This window comes from Schistocerca gregaria, chromosome X (genome assembly GCF_023897955.1).
Source record: "Schistocerca gregaria isolate iqSchGreg1 chromosome X, iqSchGreg1.2, whole genome shotgun sequence".
NCBI lineage: Eukaryota > Metazoa > Arthropoda > Insecta > Orthoptera > Acrididae > Schistocerca > Schistocerca gregaria.
This window is the reverse complement of record NC_064931.1, coordinates 329,307,642-329,326,773: the sequence shown is the minus strand read 5'-3', so window position 1 is coordinate 329,326,773 and position 19,132 is coordinate 329,307,642. Positions and strand designations below refer to the sequence as shown.

General features: G+C 38.4%; 1 protein-coding gene across 2 annotated transcripts in view; it reads left to right on the top strand.

Annotated features, from left to right (window-relative positions):
- The window catches only part of LOC126297849 (solute carrier family 41 member 1-like), a 329,510-nt gene that overhangs the window by 270,011 nt on the left and 40,367 nt on the right, over nt 1-19,132 (top strand). For both annotated transcript variants that reach the window (XM_049989112.1, XM_049989113.1), the window contains one exon: nt 10,298-10,506. In XM_049989112.1, the coding sequence (XP_049845069.1) occupies nt 10,298-10,506 (209 nt within the window). The remainder of the gene's footprint in view (nt 1-10,297; nt 10,507-19,132) is intronic.

The following is a 19,132-nucleotide window of genomic DNA, read 5'->3' as shown; positions in this document are numbered from 1 at the left end:
CTGACACACAATTTTTATCAACACGAATCCCAAATTTACATGGTATGTTGCATATATAAGAAAATTGATAGAAATATTTGAAGTAGATGAAGCACTGTGTAGCTTATGACATCTCTAAAACAAAAACAGAAGAAAAAGTGTGAGCTATAAAAAAACTGCAGATGCTATTAGCTGTGAAGTACAGCCAGGATATACCCCTGATCACATAAAGGAGAAATTCTAAAACTTCTCTGGAAATAAAAATTTTTCATGACTACAGTACGTATTAAATTTATTTGCGTTCACGTACTTCTCCTTCAGTGCGTTATAAATAGCTTCAAACATTTCTAGTATTATTTTCATCAATGTGCAGTGCAGCATTAGAGTGCTATACCTGTACTGTAAACTAGAGTAGCTAGAAATCACAGTATTAAAGTAAGTCTATCTTTTGCAGATGTAGCCTTTATGAGGAGAGTGTTCAGCTTCATAATATGAGGAGCCACTTTCTTGAGCACATATTGAATGTATTCTTGTCCATTCCCAAAGCGGTTTTCACGCAGCTTCACGTCCTCGACTTGCAGCTCCCGTAGCAAATTTTGTTGTATATCTTCAGCATGTAAGGATGTAAAGGCATATCTCACTAGAGGTCAGATAGATACTGCCTTCAGGAAAATTAGAGACCTTTGGAGAAAAGAGAACCGCTTGTATGAATATCAAGAGCTCAGATGGAAACCTGTTTCGAAGCAAGGAAGGGAAAGCAGGAAGGTGGAAGCAGTATATAGAGGGTCTATACAAGGGTGATGCACTTGAGGACAATATTATGGGAATGGAAGAGGATGTAGATGATGAAATGGGAGATATGATACTGCGTGAAGAGTTTGACAGAGCACTGAAAGACCTAAGTCGAAACGAGGACCTGTGAGTAGACAACATCCCATTAGAACTACTCACAGCCTTGGGAGAGCCAGTCCTGACAAAACTCTACCATCTGGTGAGCAAGATGTACAAAATAGGCGAAATTCCCTCAGACTTCAAGAAGAATATAATAATTCCAATCCCAAAGAAAGTAGATGTTTACAGATATGAAAATTACCGAACTATCAGTTTAATAAATCACTGCTGTAAAATACTAACACAAATTCTTTACAGACAAATGGAAAAATTGCTAGAAGCCGACCTCTGGGAAGATCAGTTTGGATTCCGTAGAAATATTGGAACATGTGAGAGAATACATTTGTTACTCAGAGAAAGCTTTTGACAATGTTGACTGGAATACTCTCTTTCAAATTCTGAAGGTGGCAGGGGTCAAATAGAGGGAGCGAAAGGCTATTTACAATTTGTGCAAAAACCAGATGGCTGTTACAATAGTTGAGGGACATGAAAGGGAAGCAGTGGTTGGGAAGGGAGTGAGACAGGGTTGTAGCCTATCCCCAATGTTATTCAACCCTTATATTGAGCAAGCAGTAAAGGAAAAAAAAAAGAAAAATTCAGAGTATGAATTAAAATCCATGGGGAAGAAATAAGAACTTAAAGGTTTGCCGATGGCATTGTAATTCTGTCAGACAGCAAAGGACGTGAAAGAGCAGTTGAACGGAATAGGCGGTGCCGTGAAAGGAGGATATAAGACGAACATTGACAAAAGCAAAACGAGGATAATGGAATGTAGTCGAATTAAGTCGGGTGATGCTGAGGGAATTAGATTAGGAAATGAGACTCTTAAAGTAGTAAAGGAGTTTTGCTATTTGGGGAGCAAATTAACTGATGATGGTCGAAGTAGATAGGGTATAAAATGTAGACTGGCAATGGCATGGAAAGCATTTCAGTAGAAGAGAAATTTAACATCGAGCATAGATTTAAGTGTCAGAAAGTCATTTCTGAAAGTATTTGTATGGAGTGTAGCCATGTATGGAAGTGAAACATGGATGATAAATAGTTTGGGCAAGAAGAGAATAGAAGCTTTCGAAATGTGGTGCTACAGAAGAATGCTGAAGATTAGATGGGTAGATCACATAACTAATGAGGAGGTATTGAATAGAATTAGGGAGAAGAGAAATTTGTAGCACATCTTGACTAGAAGAATTTAGTATTGGAGTGCAACGTGGAGGATAAAAATCATAGAGGTAGACCAATATATGAGTACACTAAGCAGATTCAGAAGGATGTAGGTTGCATAGGTACTGGGAGATGAAGCAGCTTGCACAGGATAGAGTAGCATGGAGAGCTCCATCAAATCAGTCTCTAGACTGAAGATAACAACAACAAGAACTACTACTACTACTACTACTACTACTTTTGCATCTCGCCGTGAAGCCCATGGCTTCACCCAAGTATGTTTCCTTTTCTTCTGCTTCTCTTGCAAGTGCAGTGACAATGCAATTGCAGTGTTTGAAAATGCAGATCAGGGATAATTTTACTTATGGCATTGGTGGCGTGGTGTGTTGATGTTGACAATGACCCTTCATTGCTGGGAATTCATTTCTCCACAAAGTAAATAATAAAATCTCTTCTTGCTCTATGGTTGACAGATTCTTGTATGTACCTTTGTCCACTCAGTAAATTAGTTATACTCGTAAAATGAACATTTCATTACAAAATATTTGCATTATATGAAGATGGTGTTGCCAACGTCAGCACACTACACTGCCAATGCCATAAGTAAAATTGAGCTGCAGAGAATAGTATTTAGTCATCATCTGCCATTTATGAAGGAACTTTGACAAAATTCTTGACGACAGTGTAATATCCCCTTTGGCGCCATGTCAAAGAAAATTGATAGTATAATAACGGCCTAAGCTCTATCTATTAATACAGCACCATGGTCACTAACTAGAAAATTGCTTCGTTGCAAGCATCTGAATCCAACCAACACTGAATTTTTAATGTGACAGACTTGAGGTTGTTTTATAGATTGACAGATATGGAACAACAGTATAAACTGAAATAATAGAGTTGTCACAAAAACAAAATGTTATACAGAGACTGTACAGTATTGGAAAGTACAGTATATTGTATGAAGCTTACTATTACGGCAGTGGTGATAGCAATAGGGAAGATTGGTAGTAGGTGTAACACTCATTTGTTTTTCCGGATTACACGACTTCTGCTGAACTAGGGCACAACTGGACAAGAATTGTTGCATGTCACTTGAGAATCCCGAAAGACATCACACCTGATACTGTATAGGCTATAGTACAGTATTACTGTGTTTCTAATTATTTTGAGAACTGGTGACATGAGGGTAAGAAAAAAGAAAAGCATTACTATCACTGAAAAGATACGGATTTTGAGAGTTGTGAAGGAAAACAGTAATAGAAAGCGAGTGGATATTGCCAAGGAATTAGAAATTTCTGTGTCTACTTTAAATTCTGTAGGTGCAAAGGCAAAAGAAATAGAAGATAGTGCATGTGTGTTTGGAATTTCTATTAGTAAGCGGACATGCATTCAGGACGGGAAATACGAAGACGTGGAAGATTGGTTGTTGCAGTGGTTCAGGCAACATAAAACAGGCCCAATGCTTTGTGAAAAAGCAAATGAATTTGCAATTCAACTCAGTGTGGAAAATTTCAGTGCTTATAAGTTTGGCTGCACAAATTTATGGTAAGACGTGGCATCAGCTGTCGATGTATGTGGCAAAAGCAAAAGTGTTGATTGCGAGACAGTGCGAGATTGGAAGGAAGCCCCTTTGAAAGAACTGACATCCCAATATGCTCCTAAAAAAATTTCAATGTGGATGAGACGGGCTTGTTTCACAATGTAATGCCTGACCGTATAGTGGCATTTAAAGGTGAGAACTATCACGGAGGAAAACAGAGTAAACAATGTGTAACAGTGCTGTTGTGTGGTAACAATGATGGTAGTGAAAAGCTCCCCCTACTTACAATCAGGAAATTTGTCAAGCCCCGTTGTTTTAAGAACATTGTCACGTTTCCCACAGAATACTGTGGTAACAAGAAATCGTGGATTAGGACCAGTTTTCGAAAACTGGCTTCGAAGTGCTGATGTGAAAATGGGTGCAGCAGGCTGGAAGATTTTATTGTTCGTAGGCAGGTGTGCAACATATCCTCACTTTACTTCTTATTTGAGAAATGTGATCATGGAATTCTTTCCTGCGAATAGCATGAGGGAGCTCCAGCCATTTGTCGTTGGAATGATACATAATATCAAGTTGCATTATCACAAAATGCTCATGCAGCATACCATCAGGCGTGTAAACATCGAAAAAAGGAAGAAATGAAAATCAACATTTTACAGATAAGATTTTCACTTGGCATTTATTTCATGTTGTGCTACTCGAGCCAAAGAAAACTTTGAGAAATTATTAATGAATTTGTTTCTTCTGATAGACAGTGCACTACATTGCAGCTTCATGGCACAGCATTTTAGATGATACCATTCAGAACTGTTTCCAAAAAACCAGATTTGAGATGACGTCAATGATCGTGGTGGAAATGATCATACTGACGATATTTCACCTAATGATGAAGAATGGACTCGACTTGAAGAGCAGATCTCATTTAAGGATTATGTGAACATCGATGAAAAAACATTGTTACTACAGGACCCATGATTATCGCTGATAGTTCAGTGTGCATCTTGGACCTGGACAAGGAAGAAACTGATAATGAGAATGATACAGAAGAGCGTCAGCATTCCTCCATAACGTTTAATAATGCAGTAAATGCGATAGAAATAATTAAACTATTTGTGATGTGCCACAATGTTTTTGACGAAATAATGACAGAGTTATCCCGTTTTGAGGGTACAGTGTACACTGTTGCTGCACCAAAGAAAAACAAGCAAAAGTTATAGACTTTTTTATGAAATGTGTTCTTCTGTGTAGAGGTTTACATTTTTCTTTATCCCTTTACGTTTTCCACATTATATATATATATATATATATATATATATATATATATATATATATATATATATATATATATATATATATATTAAAAACAAAGATTCCAAGACTTACCAAGCGGGAAAGCGCCGGCAGACAGGCACATTAACAAAACACACAAACACACACACACAGAATTACTAGCTTTCGCAGCCGATGGTTGCTTCTTCAGGAAGGAGAGGGAAAGGCGAAAGGATGTGGGTTTTAAGGGAGAGGGTAAGGAGTCATTCCAATCCCGGGAGCGGAAAGACTTCCCTTAGGGGAAAAAAAGGACAGGTGTACACTCGCACACACCTGCCGGCGCTTTCCCGCTTGGTAAGTCTTGGAATCTTTTTTTTAATATATTTTTCCCATGTGGAAGTTTCTTTCTATAGAAACAAAGTATGAAACCTGTGGTAGTGGAGAACAGGGATGGCTTTGGTCAGGATGTAGACTTTAACATGTGTTAGCCAAAAAAATTGGTGTTAACAAAAGGAAATTCCAGAAAGATGTAAAGCCTTATATGAATGAGCCTAACTTTAACAGATAGGATGGCTAGAAGCTATTGAATTACTGTGGTTTGCAGTGCTCTTTGGGTGGTATAGGCATGCCAGGAATTCACATCAGCAGCAATGTAATAATAGTATTTTTGTTTCTGACTTGTAATAATAACTACTTTACTCCTCCTTGTACTCCATGCTGCAAGTACTTAACTAATGACACAATAAACAAATGAAAGCCTGAGATATTTTTACCCAATAATCCCTAGTGTAAAGAAAAAGAATGGGGTAACACATCTTTTATATATGAATGTGACACTGCTTTTCAGCAGTGTTCAGCCAGCTGTGGACATCAGAAGACTCGAAAAGAAAATCCAACAGAGGGTTCAAAACACTTTGTTGTTGCAGAAGTAGAAGAAGAAATTGATTCGCTCTAATCACCTGAAATTTATTTTGCATTGACGTCAGTTATGAGAGCCTACAGACTAAAATATGATGGAAGCAACACTATTTTGTGTCCTTTTTGTGTTAGAAATGTTTAATTTGAAGGCTAGAAAAGCTAATTTTTTCTTCAGTACTAATGTGCTGTTCTCTTAGTCATTACTGGCTTTGATGATGCACATTTTTCTTAAACTGTTTTACACCTCCGTTAATTTTTATGCTTGAAGTCTACAGTGCAGTGAGTTCCATAAGTAGTTTGAGTTAACCTCGTTTCTATTTGTATGTGTATGGTAAGTTATATGTGGCCATCTGGTCAAGTAAATTCCTGTAAAGTGATGATTCATGTTTGTTTCTGGTGATACAATTTTGAGGGTGTAAAAAAAAATTACTTCCTGCGAAGAGGTGCACCTTAATGCCCTTATTCTCCCATAGAAGCATAAAATTGTGTGGTGCAGTAAGTTTGAGAGTGGTGACTCTCGAGTATGGATAATGCTATAATGGCTCACATTGAGAACAACTACAGTGTAACCCATGTTTTACATTCCTGGAATTAAGTTTCCCCGCTGTTTGACATTCTTTATCATTCCGGTCAAATTTTCTATGCTCACAATTTTAATTAACCCCCAGTTCTGCATTAACATACTTATGACTTTCTCATGATTTACACTTAATGAACAAATGTTCATAGAGAAAACAATTGACATAACTAATGTTAAAATACAATGCATGGTGTTGGTCGTCAAATAGTGTTAACAATTATTACATGGCCAAATTTATTGACACCAGGGTGCTCTACACAACAAATCTGAGCTGGTAAACGAGTAAAGGTCTGGACAATTTGGGTCTTATCTCCTGTCGCTGCCAAACACTACTCGGCATAGTAGCTGATGGGCATAACTAGGTTGGTTAGAGTTTGGTATCGGGACCAATCCCAACCATTTCCTAACTGTCACCACTGCATCTGCACACCTTTGTGATTGTTTTGATCGTCGTGATTTGCATTATTCGAACCATATTTACGAGGGTTGCCAAGAAAGTAATGCACTGCATTTTATTTCTTAGCCGAAAACAATGCTTCGAATGTAGATGATTCACTCAGTGAAGCATTGGCTCTGCCACCAGGACAAGGACTGATACCGACAGGGCATACACGCCTTTATTTTCACTGGAGGAAGGCCGTAGAACAGGATGGAGATTACGTGGTAAAACAGTGTGTAGATAAAACACCATTCTTTTGTAATTCTCATTATGTTCAATAAAGAATTTTTGAAGAAAAATGAGGTGCATTAATTTCTGGGCAACGGTCACGGTGTGTTTTTGTTTGGCTACTTGAAGCACTAGTTGACACATTTGCTCTCTTTGCAGCAAGTGTTTTTGGCTTGGATACAGCACCAGTTATGTATTTTTTCATGCTTAGCAACATGTGTTCTGAAAATTTATTCTCATTGTCAAGTGCATATATTTACTTAAGTATTTTTTGTGATGTCACAAAAAGATAGCCAACTAACATTTAAAAATAAGTTAAAAGAATTTCTAGATCACAACTCCTTCTACTCATTGGCTGAATTTTTAGATATAAATTAAGGGGGGGGGGGGGGGGGGGGCTTAAACATTAGTGTCATGCAATATTTTGTGTAATGTAATATCTTGTACAGACATCTTTTATTAACTGACACGTTCCACATTATTACGAAGTGTCGTATTCATGATCTATGGAACAAATATTAATCTAATCTGTGAGTGATAGTTTGCTTGTGTGTGGGTTTCTACATAACTGAAGAGGCACAGTACCTGATTACCACAAAAAGACGATTACAGCACAAGAGACGCAGAACAACACATGCACAAACCACACAAAATAATCGTGTAAATATTTGCACCTGACAACAAGAACAAATTCGTGAAACATGTCATGCTCAGCTTGAAAAAAAATTCGTAATTGATGCAATATTTTATTAGTTACACAATGAATGATTTCTGCAGGCTTTCTAAAAACATCTATTGTGATTTATTAAATTAAGTCAAACGTTTCTATTTGGCAGACAGTTTCCAGTTACATCGAAGGTTTTTATGAGATGATAAACTATTAGTATATATTATATAAGTCCATGATGAGTATTTTGATGCCTATTATGTATATATATATATCTTACGAAAAGTGTGAAAGTGCAAGGGGAGATCCTACATGTAACTTTCGAAACATCATGTGCCACATTGTACATTTTCCCGCATTTTACACACTTTTTCTAGTCTCTTGAAAAGTGTAAAAGTGGGGGTTCACTGTAGTCTAAATTTGTGCTTAATACATTGTTGATGGGAGAAAGTGTTGGCAAAAGTGTGTGATTTGAAATTAATGTAATAAAGTGGCCTCTTCAAAAACCATGACATTTAAATAAAAACAAAGGTGAGATAGAAAAATAACTCTCACCAGAGGAATCACAAATAACCATATATAAACATTATCAGATGAAACTCTTGTATTTTCTTATTATCTTATTCCTGAAAGAATGAAAGAATGTTTTAATAATTGTAGCATGTTGTAATACTTCATTTTTCAAATTGAGATTTTTTTATTCCCCTTATGAGATAAAAAACAACTGAAAACTCATGTTCAGTAAAGGGTAAACAATTAAAGTATTTTTAATGGGAATAAGCTATGTGCCATTAACAGACTTCACTCTCTCCCTTCTTTTAATTGCACAATCAGTCTTAGCTGAAGTGACACTGTACTTCCCAAACTCATCAATCAACACAATATGCACACTTTATTTAACATAATTGAGGGCAATAATGATCAAATATCTCTATTAGGATCTCGCTAAAAGTTTTTTTGGTTTCCTGAACTGCCCTTAAAATGCACTATTGTGACTTATTTTCAACATTTTGTTTTAGTTATTGCATTTCCATCAGTTAGCTTTTGCTGTTGACAGATATGTCATGCTTCGTAAATAACCGTGTCCTCCAAATTGGTTATTTTAGTGAAGATTGTACAATCTCATCTGTGTACCACCAGGAGACTTGATTATGATTCATGCCTCATTAGCTCAGGGCACAGTTTCATATTTATCAGTGTAAGATGATAGGTTATGTATATGGTAATGTAACACTGTTTCATATCCAGGAGTATCTCAATAATAATTAATTGTAGTCTGATGATGATTCCTTATGCAATGTGATGGAATTGCTGAACATGATTCTTTATACACACTTACACAAACAAGAGGTTAATTGATTATTAATTGTACCTTTAGTGTTAAAACATTTTGATTTACCCAAAACAGTGATGCAATTTGCCACATCAAATACATTGGACAGATGACAGAAAATTCTGCTTCATGAGTTTTTGTCTGTGCTATGTTCTCAGTGAACTGATGGATTACAGATTCAGTAGAATGGTACTGAAATCTGTATTATGTTCAGTTCAGAATTTTTAATTTTGTTTACTTAAATTTTCTGGAGTATATTGTATTTTAAAATACTCAAGGAAAAATATTACTGGGCACAGCTTTTAAACAGGGTGAATCTGAACTCTGACAAAATTTTGGAGGTTGTTATGGAGTATGTTCTGAGTATTTTAATATAAGGGACTTATGGTCTCTAGTGGTCCATTACAGAGTAAAATTTATTCAGTTTGCTACCACAATTACCTGTTCCTGTGAAAATACCTTGAAACAGTGAAAAAGCCTGTAATACACTGTCACCAAAACATAAAACATACAACATACAACACAAAACACTGAGTAGTGCAACAATCCTCAGGTGACAAAGTACTGTGATTTGGTTGCCATCACTGTGACAACTCAGAATAGGGTCATTGTGCCATTCCTCCATTGCATTTGGTGACCCCTTACGCAGCTTGTATATTGACCAACTTATCACCGGTAAACCTATCCACACTGCTATGTATCACTTTAACAAACAACTGACACTGGAAGAAAAAAAACACAAGACAGAATTGGCAGTACTGAATGCAAGCTTGAAGGCAAAGAGTAAAGCACACATTACCATTGTCAAGAGTTAGTACCATGAATATATGAAACAAGTTCCTTTCCAAATAAGACACAATACACTTACTGTCAATATTTCACTGCTGGATAGATACTTTGAGTGCAGTACAAATACAAAGATACATGGGGGTAAGAAATGAAATGAAATGCAGTTACTCTGTATTGAGCCACAAAATACCATGGGTTCAGTTTACCGAAATACTGAAAAAATATCCAACTTCCAAAATTTTGTTGGAGTTAGGGCTCACATCGCACACTTAATTTGCTTTATATCGTTATTTTAAGAGGAAGCAAGCATGGAGCTAAATGTCCCTTTGCCTTAGAGATAAATATTGATGGAGCTTTCTTATATAAAGTAAGCTGTTGTTTATCTGTAAAAATATCCTGTGAATGCAATTATTTTAATATATAGTGAAGTGAAACTTCATTTTGTGGGGTGGGATGGTGCTTGTGTGGAGTTGCAATCTTCAATTGGGCTTGTCTTGTTTCAGTGCTGGTGGCCTAATATTGGATGTAATGGTCTCACGCTTTGAAGGAATTGCAGTCTTCCAACCAGTTATAAATGGTGTAGGTGGAAATCTTGTGGCTGTGCAAGCCAGTCGAATATCAACAGCCCTTCACCGTGATGCTGAACTTGGCACATTAGATGAAGATACTGATAACATAATGCTATCACCATTAATAATTTTCTTTGGAAGAGGTAAGATAAGTCTCAAGATATTGTGCAAATGTTTGTTGGTTGTGTGGGGCGGAGGTTGGGCACTGTGTGTTTCATTTCTGGTTGCTAAACTGAGTGTCTCCTGTGTTGGAGCACCATTAGCATTCATTTACTCATTCTGTTGTTTCCTTTTTTCCTCTAAGAATCTGAATAGTCTCCTGCTGTTCATTTTAACAGCTTCCAGTATCTTCTTGTTTATATAATGTTTTTTACCCTCAGTTTTGTAAGGTTGCAAAGATTTAGATAAAAGGGAACAAATTTGTATAAATTAATGGGTAAAGCAGCTATATGTTTTTTTGTTTTTGTTTTTTTTTCCCATAATGGATCTTGTAGGCACTCAACTCAGATGTTGTATAGTTATGATGTATGTCTTCAGGGTGCCTAGCTTCCTTAGAAACTGAGAAATCTCTATGAATTTCTGCATTTTGCCTAAAAACCTTGGAAAAGGCACAACACCCTGTTTGCTTTTGAGCAGAGGCATTTGCTTGCTTTCTGCTTGGTTCAATGCAGCAGCACAACACTTGCCATTCATTCTGAGCTTGGTGCTGTGCAACTACCCGCTGCCAGTGTTGTGGCATCCCCTACACTCTCCCTCACTCAGTCCAATGCAATGACCAGCCAGACCGTGGCCAGCTGATCAGAGCCAAGCTGTATGGAACTTCGTTGTTGACATGGAATGGCTTGCATGCCTGTCACTGCAGCCTCACTGTGCTTCCCTGTTTTGTTGTTGTGGCATGGTTTTATGTGTGTGTGATGCAATTTGACTAACAAGGAACTGTGGAGAGTATTTTACATGGTTTACATTTGCATCTGTTCAAATGAAGTATTGCTTTGTTTACTGACTGTGTGATGACAAAGGTATGCCCTTTTAGGGGCAATTGAATGCCTTTTCGGAGCATTTGTTTTGAAGCAGGGATACTAGCAAGTGTAATGTTTATGTACAGTACATTGTTTCGGATGTATACCAAAAAATTAGTATTATAGCATGCCAGGAGCTATTGATCTGGTTGCTGTTGTGTATAAGACTCATTGTAGAACTTAAGTGGTGGTCGTAAAATAGTGTCATTAGAACACTAACAAGCATGCCTTGGGATTTTGATGTTCATTGGTTTGTTGTTTTAAGACCTGTAACAGAGGCAGTGTGACACATGTGGTCAGAGGGCAAGTAAGGACTGTAGAGTAGGGGGTTTGGGCAGTAGGGGCGGCTGTTTGTGTTGTTTCTCACCTCACTGGCTAATATTTCTGATGCTGCTGTGCATTGTAGTTGATGTTAAGTAATTTCAATTACGTGCACACGATATTTTATTGCCTTACTCAGTCAAGGAGGGTTGGAGATGAGGGTGTGGGGTGGAGTTGGCTCATAGGAAAGAAAATGGCAGGTCATGAGATTCTTAGAGGCTTTCTGTCTTTGTGAACTCTTGGACACATTCTGCTGTTTTGTTTAGACATGATCCTCTCTAAAACGTGTTAACTTGGGGTCCAGACATAGAACTGGAAGTGTTCATTTCACCCTCATCTAACTGAGGATCCAGTCTTTTGGTAGGTCACAGAGTGCACATCTGAAAAATTCAGTGCCTGGTACACATTCTGTAAAATGAACTACTCTCTCAGCAGTATGGACTTGCAGGCTTGTACAGTCATGCAAGGGAAAAGACACACACTGGATTTGAGGCTGCTAGGGCGGTGACAGTGCCCATATTCATGCCAATTACTGCAAACAGCCACGGCTCAAATGGTTCTGCAAAAGACATAGCCCCCGCAGTGCCACTGGATTGTAAATTCCGGTAATCAAAAGGAAAATCCTGGTGTTGCCCTCAACTTACTAAGTGCTCTGGAAAATAGTTACCAATTTCACTGAAGAAAAATAGTATTTCCAATTAGTATCTGCATATTTTTAGCTTGTTGCAGTGCAGGCAGGGAGTGCATCATGCAGCTGTATGTCTGGACAACCCCAGGTTTTACCTTGAGGTCATCACATCGTGCACCTATTGCATGAACTTCTCAATGATGGCCGACAATTTGATTATACCAGGGGGATGCTGTGATGTAGACAGAGATCTGTTTTTGTCTGTGCACTGCTGTGAAACACCAGTCGTCTCATAACATTGGCAACCTTGTTAATATCTTGCCAAATATGCTCCCAGACAGTGACAATGCCTCCAAAATGCAGCTTCGAAACTCAAAAACATGTAGAGACTTCAGAAAATAAGTTATGCATGTTATTCCATGATAAGACTATTGCACAGCAAGAGTGATACATTGTCAGATGAGAGTACTGTGTTTCCTGCTAACGCAGTTCTGGTGTAGTAGCATGGGTAACACTTGCACCATAGTGTGTGAGCGAAATTGTACAACAGCTGGAAGTGTACTCCAAAGTTGAAGTAAACTGGTTGGACACTGAGTCACCATGAAATTCTGTTCATGTATTGACCAAATGCAATGTAGCATCCAGCTGTAGTGTAATGGTGCCAACATTTCGGACAAGAATGCACAGGCGATGGTGATGCTGATGCTGATCTGGAAAATAGTTACCAAGTAAACTGCGGTTTCCATCTTTTTGGCAGAATGCATGAAAACATCTCGGGGAAGGAGATTTTCCATTGTGGAGGATGTTCCCGTAGCAGTTCTAAAATGGCTACATGACAAAAGAGAATTTCTGTTCTCGAGGTATTGAATGAGTGGTAGAACTTCCCAACCATTGTTTTCAGAGATTTGTAGCTACACTGAAAAGTAGTGTCATGTATCTGTCTCTTTGAAGTGTAGTGCAGCATTCAGTGAGTTATGTGGCCTGCCATAATACTGTGTAACTTGCTTTTTGAAGTCCTCTTGCAAACTGTAACACAATCATCAGACTGGGACCATTTTTGACCCAACTTCAGGATACTGTTGCTGCTTGTGATGTGACTGTGCTTGGATTTGATGAGAGTTTGAATAATGTTACCTAAAACCAGCAAATGGCTCTGTTTTTATGTTTCTAGCAGAGAGCATTGGGACAAGTTGTGAGCAGGTGTGGGAAAAAGTACTGCAAAAGATTTAGCTGAAAGATTCAAACGAGATGCATCCCAATTTAAGGTAAATGTGAAAAGGCAATTTTTCAGGTGTCCATGGATGGTAATAACACATTCCCAAGAAAAATAGAAAGTAAGCTTAAAGTCAAGGATAATACTGAGAATCCTGTGCTTTTGGATTTTAGGAAACATGGTTTACACACAGTGCATGATGCTTGTAAGACAGGTTGTACAAGCACTTAGTGGGTCATTGTTCAGTTTCTAAGAGCTTTATATAATACAGTTAAAACTTCCCCTCCCGTTGAGCTGATTTAAACAGTGTTGCAGGTACCTCTGTTTTTCCACAGAAGATTTTCTCTGTCTCCTGTTTGAAAAATAAAATGGTGGCAGTCAGAGCTTGACAAATATTAATGGGTGCCAGAAAGTATGTGAAGAAAGTAAAAAGGGTAAAGAAGGAACAGGAGGAGATAAAACCAAATGTCACTTTTGGAATTCCTGGGAGTCACTACCAAGTAGTGCACGAGTATTTGAACAAGTTAGTTAGAGCTCAGCTCACCTTTTTTGAGGCTGGCTGCTCAGGCTGAAGTTGATAAGGCTCTTAGTTTTTGTTGTGTTGGTAGTGGAGTTGTTGAATAAACACAGACATCTACAAAAAGAATGACACATTAATAACTTCATTTATACTATGTACACTTAATAATTAATTTATACTTAATTTTTAATGCCACGGGTTGTTCTTTGGTGCCGAGTTATATGCAAAAATAGTAATTAATGTTTTTGATAGAACCAATATTAGTAATGCTTTGTAACATCATGCTACATTGATAAATTGTCCTCACTGCAGTCTTCTACTCTAATTTTGGTACGTCTACAGATGCATGGTATCTGAGATGAGCTCTGAATTCGGGTGGTTTAAAAAGGTGTACCAGCCAGAGTTGCAGACAGTGAGATCATGTAATTTATTTATTTATTTATTTATTCTTCACAATTACAGTCTACTATCTGAACAGGTAAAATAGACCATATGAATCACATTTTCATGGATAATAATAACTGATCTTATGGATGGTTGTTTCCACTGCTGGATCTGCCCTCATAATGCTCCTGTCAGCAGCCATTGCCTGATAGATTCTTCGGGCATAAGCAGCACGCCAGCAGCATTTCCACTATGACAATCAATTTGACCAATCAGTGTTATGTCTTACAGTCCACGCTTCCATGATCACTTGCACCAAGGCAATGTAAATTCGTGAGAAACTGTGTCATTGCCTTCTATCCATCTACAGACTACCGTATTTACTCAAATCTAAGCCGCATCTGAAATTTGAGACTCTAAATTCAAGGGGAGAGAAAAGTTTTAGGCCGCACCTCCAAATCGAAACAAAGTTGGTCCATTGTAATGAGAGACACAATTTAGGTCAAATGAATGACGATACAGCTACAGTAGTTTGGTTCGAGTCGTAAGCTTAGCAGTTAAGCTTTACCAGGTAGCCATTGCTATGTGTCAGGTGCTCCGTCCGTATTTATACGGGTACCCTTCCTTTTCCACGTGCTTCGTCTGGTTTGAATTTATTGCTTATTTTTCTTTGATCTGCTATGTGCTGTTCTCTTTGTTATATGTGTTTACGTCACTCTCAGCTGAAAAATGCATTACTGTACTGTGTCGTGCATTGTTTGTTGCATTCTGATGAGTGTTTACGGCCTGTTGGCACTCGCGGCATATCTTGCTTTTGTGCACGCTACCGCCGCTTACAATTTAAAAAAAGGGAGAGGAATCGCCTCTTACCGAAACAATGGCAAGAGACTGATATTTGTTGTACTTACACTGCTGCTTTCTTTGATAATGATCAACAAGAACCAAATAATAGATTGCGTATGATAGCTGTTCGGAATGAGAGTGTAGTGAAGATTTTTCTCCATTTGAAAATCTTTGCAGACACCTCTTTACTACATTACATTCTGCACAGAAATTAGTCATCTTAGATTTAAAAATCTAGTCAATTGCCGTGCTTCATTTCTGACTCTATCACTGTTAGGCATAAGAATAATACTAATATAAACATGGTATGATATGTATATTCTTCTGCGTTTGCTGTTGTCTCACTCTAGTTTCGTAATTTATTAGGCAGACGGGATTTAAATGAGATAGCAGCAAACACGAAAGAATACATGGCAAAATGTTTATATTCATATTATTCTTATGGTGAAGAAAATACTGCATGCGATTCACAATTCATAAAAGTTAGCAACCATCTCTTCTCACAGGTAGCAAAAAATTCAGAGCGTATAGTTGGCAATATTGACAACATCCCAACAGTCTTGCCAGTCTGATTTTCGTAGTACATTGAAATGCTGCTACATTCGGAGATGAAAAATACGGAAACTCTGGGCAGAGAAAAAAGCTAGTCTACGGAAACATTCCAGGTGGGAAAAATATATCTAAAAACAAAGATGATGTGACTTACCAAACAAAAGCGGTGGCAGGTCGATATACACACAAACATACACACACAATTCTAGCTTTCGCAACAAACGATTGCTTCTTTAGGAAAGAGGGAAAGACGAAGGGATGTGGGTTTTAAGGGAGAGGGTAAGGAGTCATTCCAATCCCAGGAGCGGAAAGACTTACCTTAGGGGGAAAAAAAGGAGAGGTGTACACACACACACACACACACACACACACACACACACACACACACACACACACACACACACACACACACACACACACACAGAAAGAGAGAGACATTTGTAAAGGCAAAGAGTTCGGGCAGAGATGTCAGTCGAGGCGGAAGTACAGAGGCAAAGAAGTTGTTGAAAGACAGGTGAGGTATGAGTGGCGGCAACTTGAAATTAGCGGAGGTTGAGGCCTGGCGGATATCGAGAAGAGAGGATATACTGAAGGGCAAGTTCCCATCTCCGGAGTTCTGGCAGGTTGGTGTTAGTGCGAAGTATCCAGATAACTCGGACGGTGTAACACTGTGCCAAGATGTGCTGGCCATGCACCAAGGCATGTTTAGTCACAGGGTGATCCTCATTACCAACAAACACTGTCTGCCTGTGTCCATGTACACCTCTCCTTTTTTCCCCCTAAGGTAAGTCTTTCCGCTCCCGGGATTGGAATGACTCCTTACCCTCTCCCTTAAAATCCACATCCTTTCGTGTTTCCCTCTCCTTCCCTCTTTCCTGAAGAAGCAACCTTACTTTGCACTCGATTCTAAGCCGCATGTGGTTTTTTGGAATACAAAAACCGGAAAAAAAGTGCGGCTTAGATTCAAGTAAATACGGTATGTTGTCTAGCTGTGATGGCTGCATGTTGGCGTGGCTTGTTATGTCTTCCTTGGCCTTCCTGGATATTGCAATTGCAGTATTGTCCAAGGTGTGCCAGGTCAACTTGCTCCTTAGTGCTGCTTTGGGATACAACATCCTTAATGCCTGACAACATTACCATCTTCATCTTCATGGAGTGCACAGTCCTGCAGTGTGTGTTCTGGAGTGCCTACGTTGCTGCAGGTGCAACAGTCATTCAGGTGTCTTTTGATGTGATATAGGTATGTAGCATATGGTCCATGACCAATCACGTTATGTATCAATCCACTTGACTGGTCAAGAAATCTCATTTTTAGTCTCTCCCTGATGTTAGGGAGAAATTAGTATATTCTCCTGTCTGTACCTGCAATGTCTTATTAGTTTTGCCACATTTGTAACATGCGATCTTTTATTAGCGTTTTCGTATTGACTTCAGTTCCAAGCGTCTTTTGTATTTCCATTTCGTAATTACCAAGTCCAGTGCGCATATTCCTAGAATTACTAACAAAGCATCATTCAGGATGTTGCAGTAGGTGCCCATTAATCTTAGTAGTATTCCTCATTGAACTTTTGTCACTGAGACTGGCTGCACAAACTAAAACCAATGAGCCCAAACACTTGTACCATATTCTATGGAAGATGCTAATATAGATTGGTCATATGCTGTGATTGTTTTAAAAGGAAGCTGGAATTGCCTATTTGCAGTGGTTATAATTTTATTCATCACATTTCTATCTTTTCTGCCTGCTTCATCTATATGATGCAAAAAGTTATGACATTTGTCTAGAAATATCCCTAGATATCTCATTACTTTGCTTTTCCTAATCATTGTCATTTATTTTTATTTCACAGTTTCTAGCCAAGTTCTCTCAGCAGGAGGTACATTGTTTTGTGAGGTGCTTGTGACAGTTTAATACTTCAGCATCACCCCTAGAGTTTGTGGAGCACTGTATTAAGTTTGTCTCCTATAATCCTTATGGATTCACCACTTTAAAAAAATAGCACATTACCTGTAAATGCTGCCCATCTGTTGACGGTACCGCTGTCTTGTGACTTGTGTAGTATAGGCTCCAGTGCTACATGTCAAAACTGTGGATGACATACCTCGGACATTCTTTCATAATAGTCTTTGTTATTTTCTTTTTCTGGGACTGTGAAAGAAGCATATCTCTCATGGCAATAATTTCAGGCAACTGTACAGTGCTTCTGGACGCTCCAACTCCATAAGGCAACCAAAGAAAGTCGGACACCATAGGTTACCAAAAGTGCCAGCCGTATCATTGTACCTAGAATGAATATCTGTCACTAGCAAAATTGCCCTACTAACTACCTCTTATGTTGACTTGCCTCTTCTAAAGCCATACTGGTTAGCGACTCATCCCACGTAGCAGTCTGATCTTGTAACCTCTTGCATAATTTTTCAAATACCATTCCTTTTGAGCATGGATAAGACAGTTGGTGAACGTATTTCTTTGCAGACTGTTTTATGTGGTACACACCAGGGATCAATTTCATAGTTAGCCTCCACAAATTGCTTCCATCATTCTAATTTTGTTCCCCACAATTCGTCCCTAAAACATTGTTTAACATACCTGTTTCTATGCAACTTTGAGACTCCTTCATGGGTTCGGTATCCCTTCGTGGCTTTCTTACTTGACATCTGAATTTCTGTAGTGCCTCAATCCACATACAAGGTACTCCTCTAGAATTACCTCTCCTGACAGGTATCAGTGCCTCCTTTGCTATGTGGGTAGCCACTGTCAATTTTTGCGCTTTAACATCTACATTATCACCCAGAAATAGACTTCTTGGACAGTGAAACACCCTTCTTAACTCTTCCCAGTTAGCCCCCTTGATTTTATATTTGGGTATTGTGCACACACATCCTGTGACGTCTTGGATTTTCCTTTGAGTGATGGGAGAGTGTACGATATTGTGATCACTCAACATAATTCCACTCTCAGCCTCCCAGCGTTTTAATCTGGCACACTGCGGCCTTATTTGCTAAAGTAATGTTTATATTTGACATTCCTCCAACCCTCACTTCATAGGTAGGCAAATTGTGAGGTGCCTTCAGTACCTGTACATTGTTACATAATGGCTTCTTACAGCTATTTTCCATGGCTATCAATCAGGCAGCTATGCCACACTACTGAATCTGCATTTGCATTAGTGGAGTAATCAAGAGGATTAATTCATCCTAGGTAATTAATATCCTTTGGTCTCAGCAGATACTCATTGGTGTCATCTCTAAATTGAAAATATGTAGGAACCAGGATGCAATTCTCCCT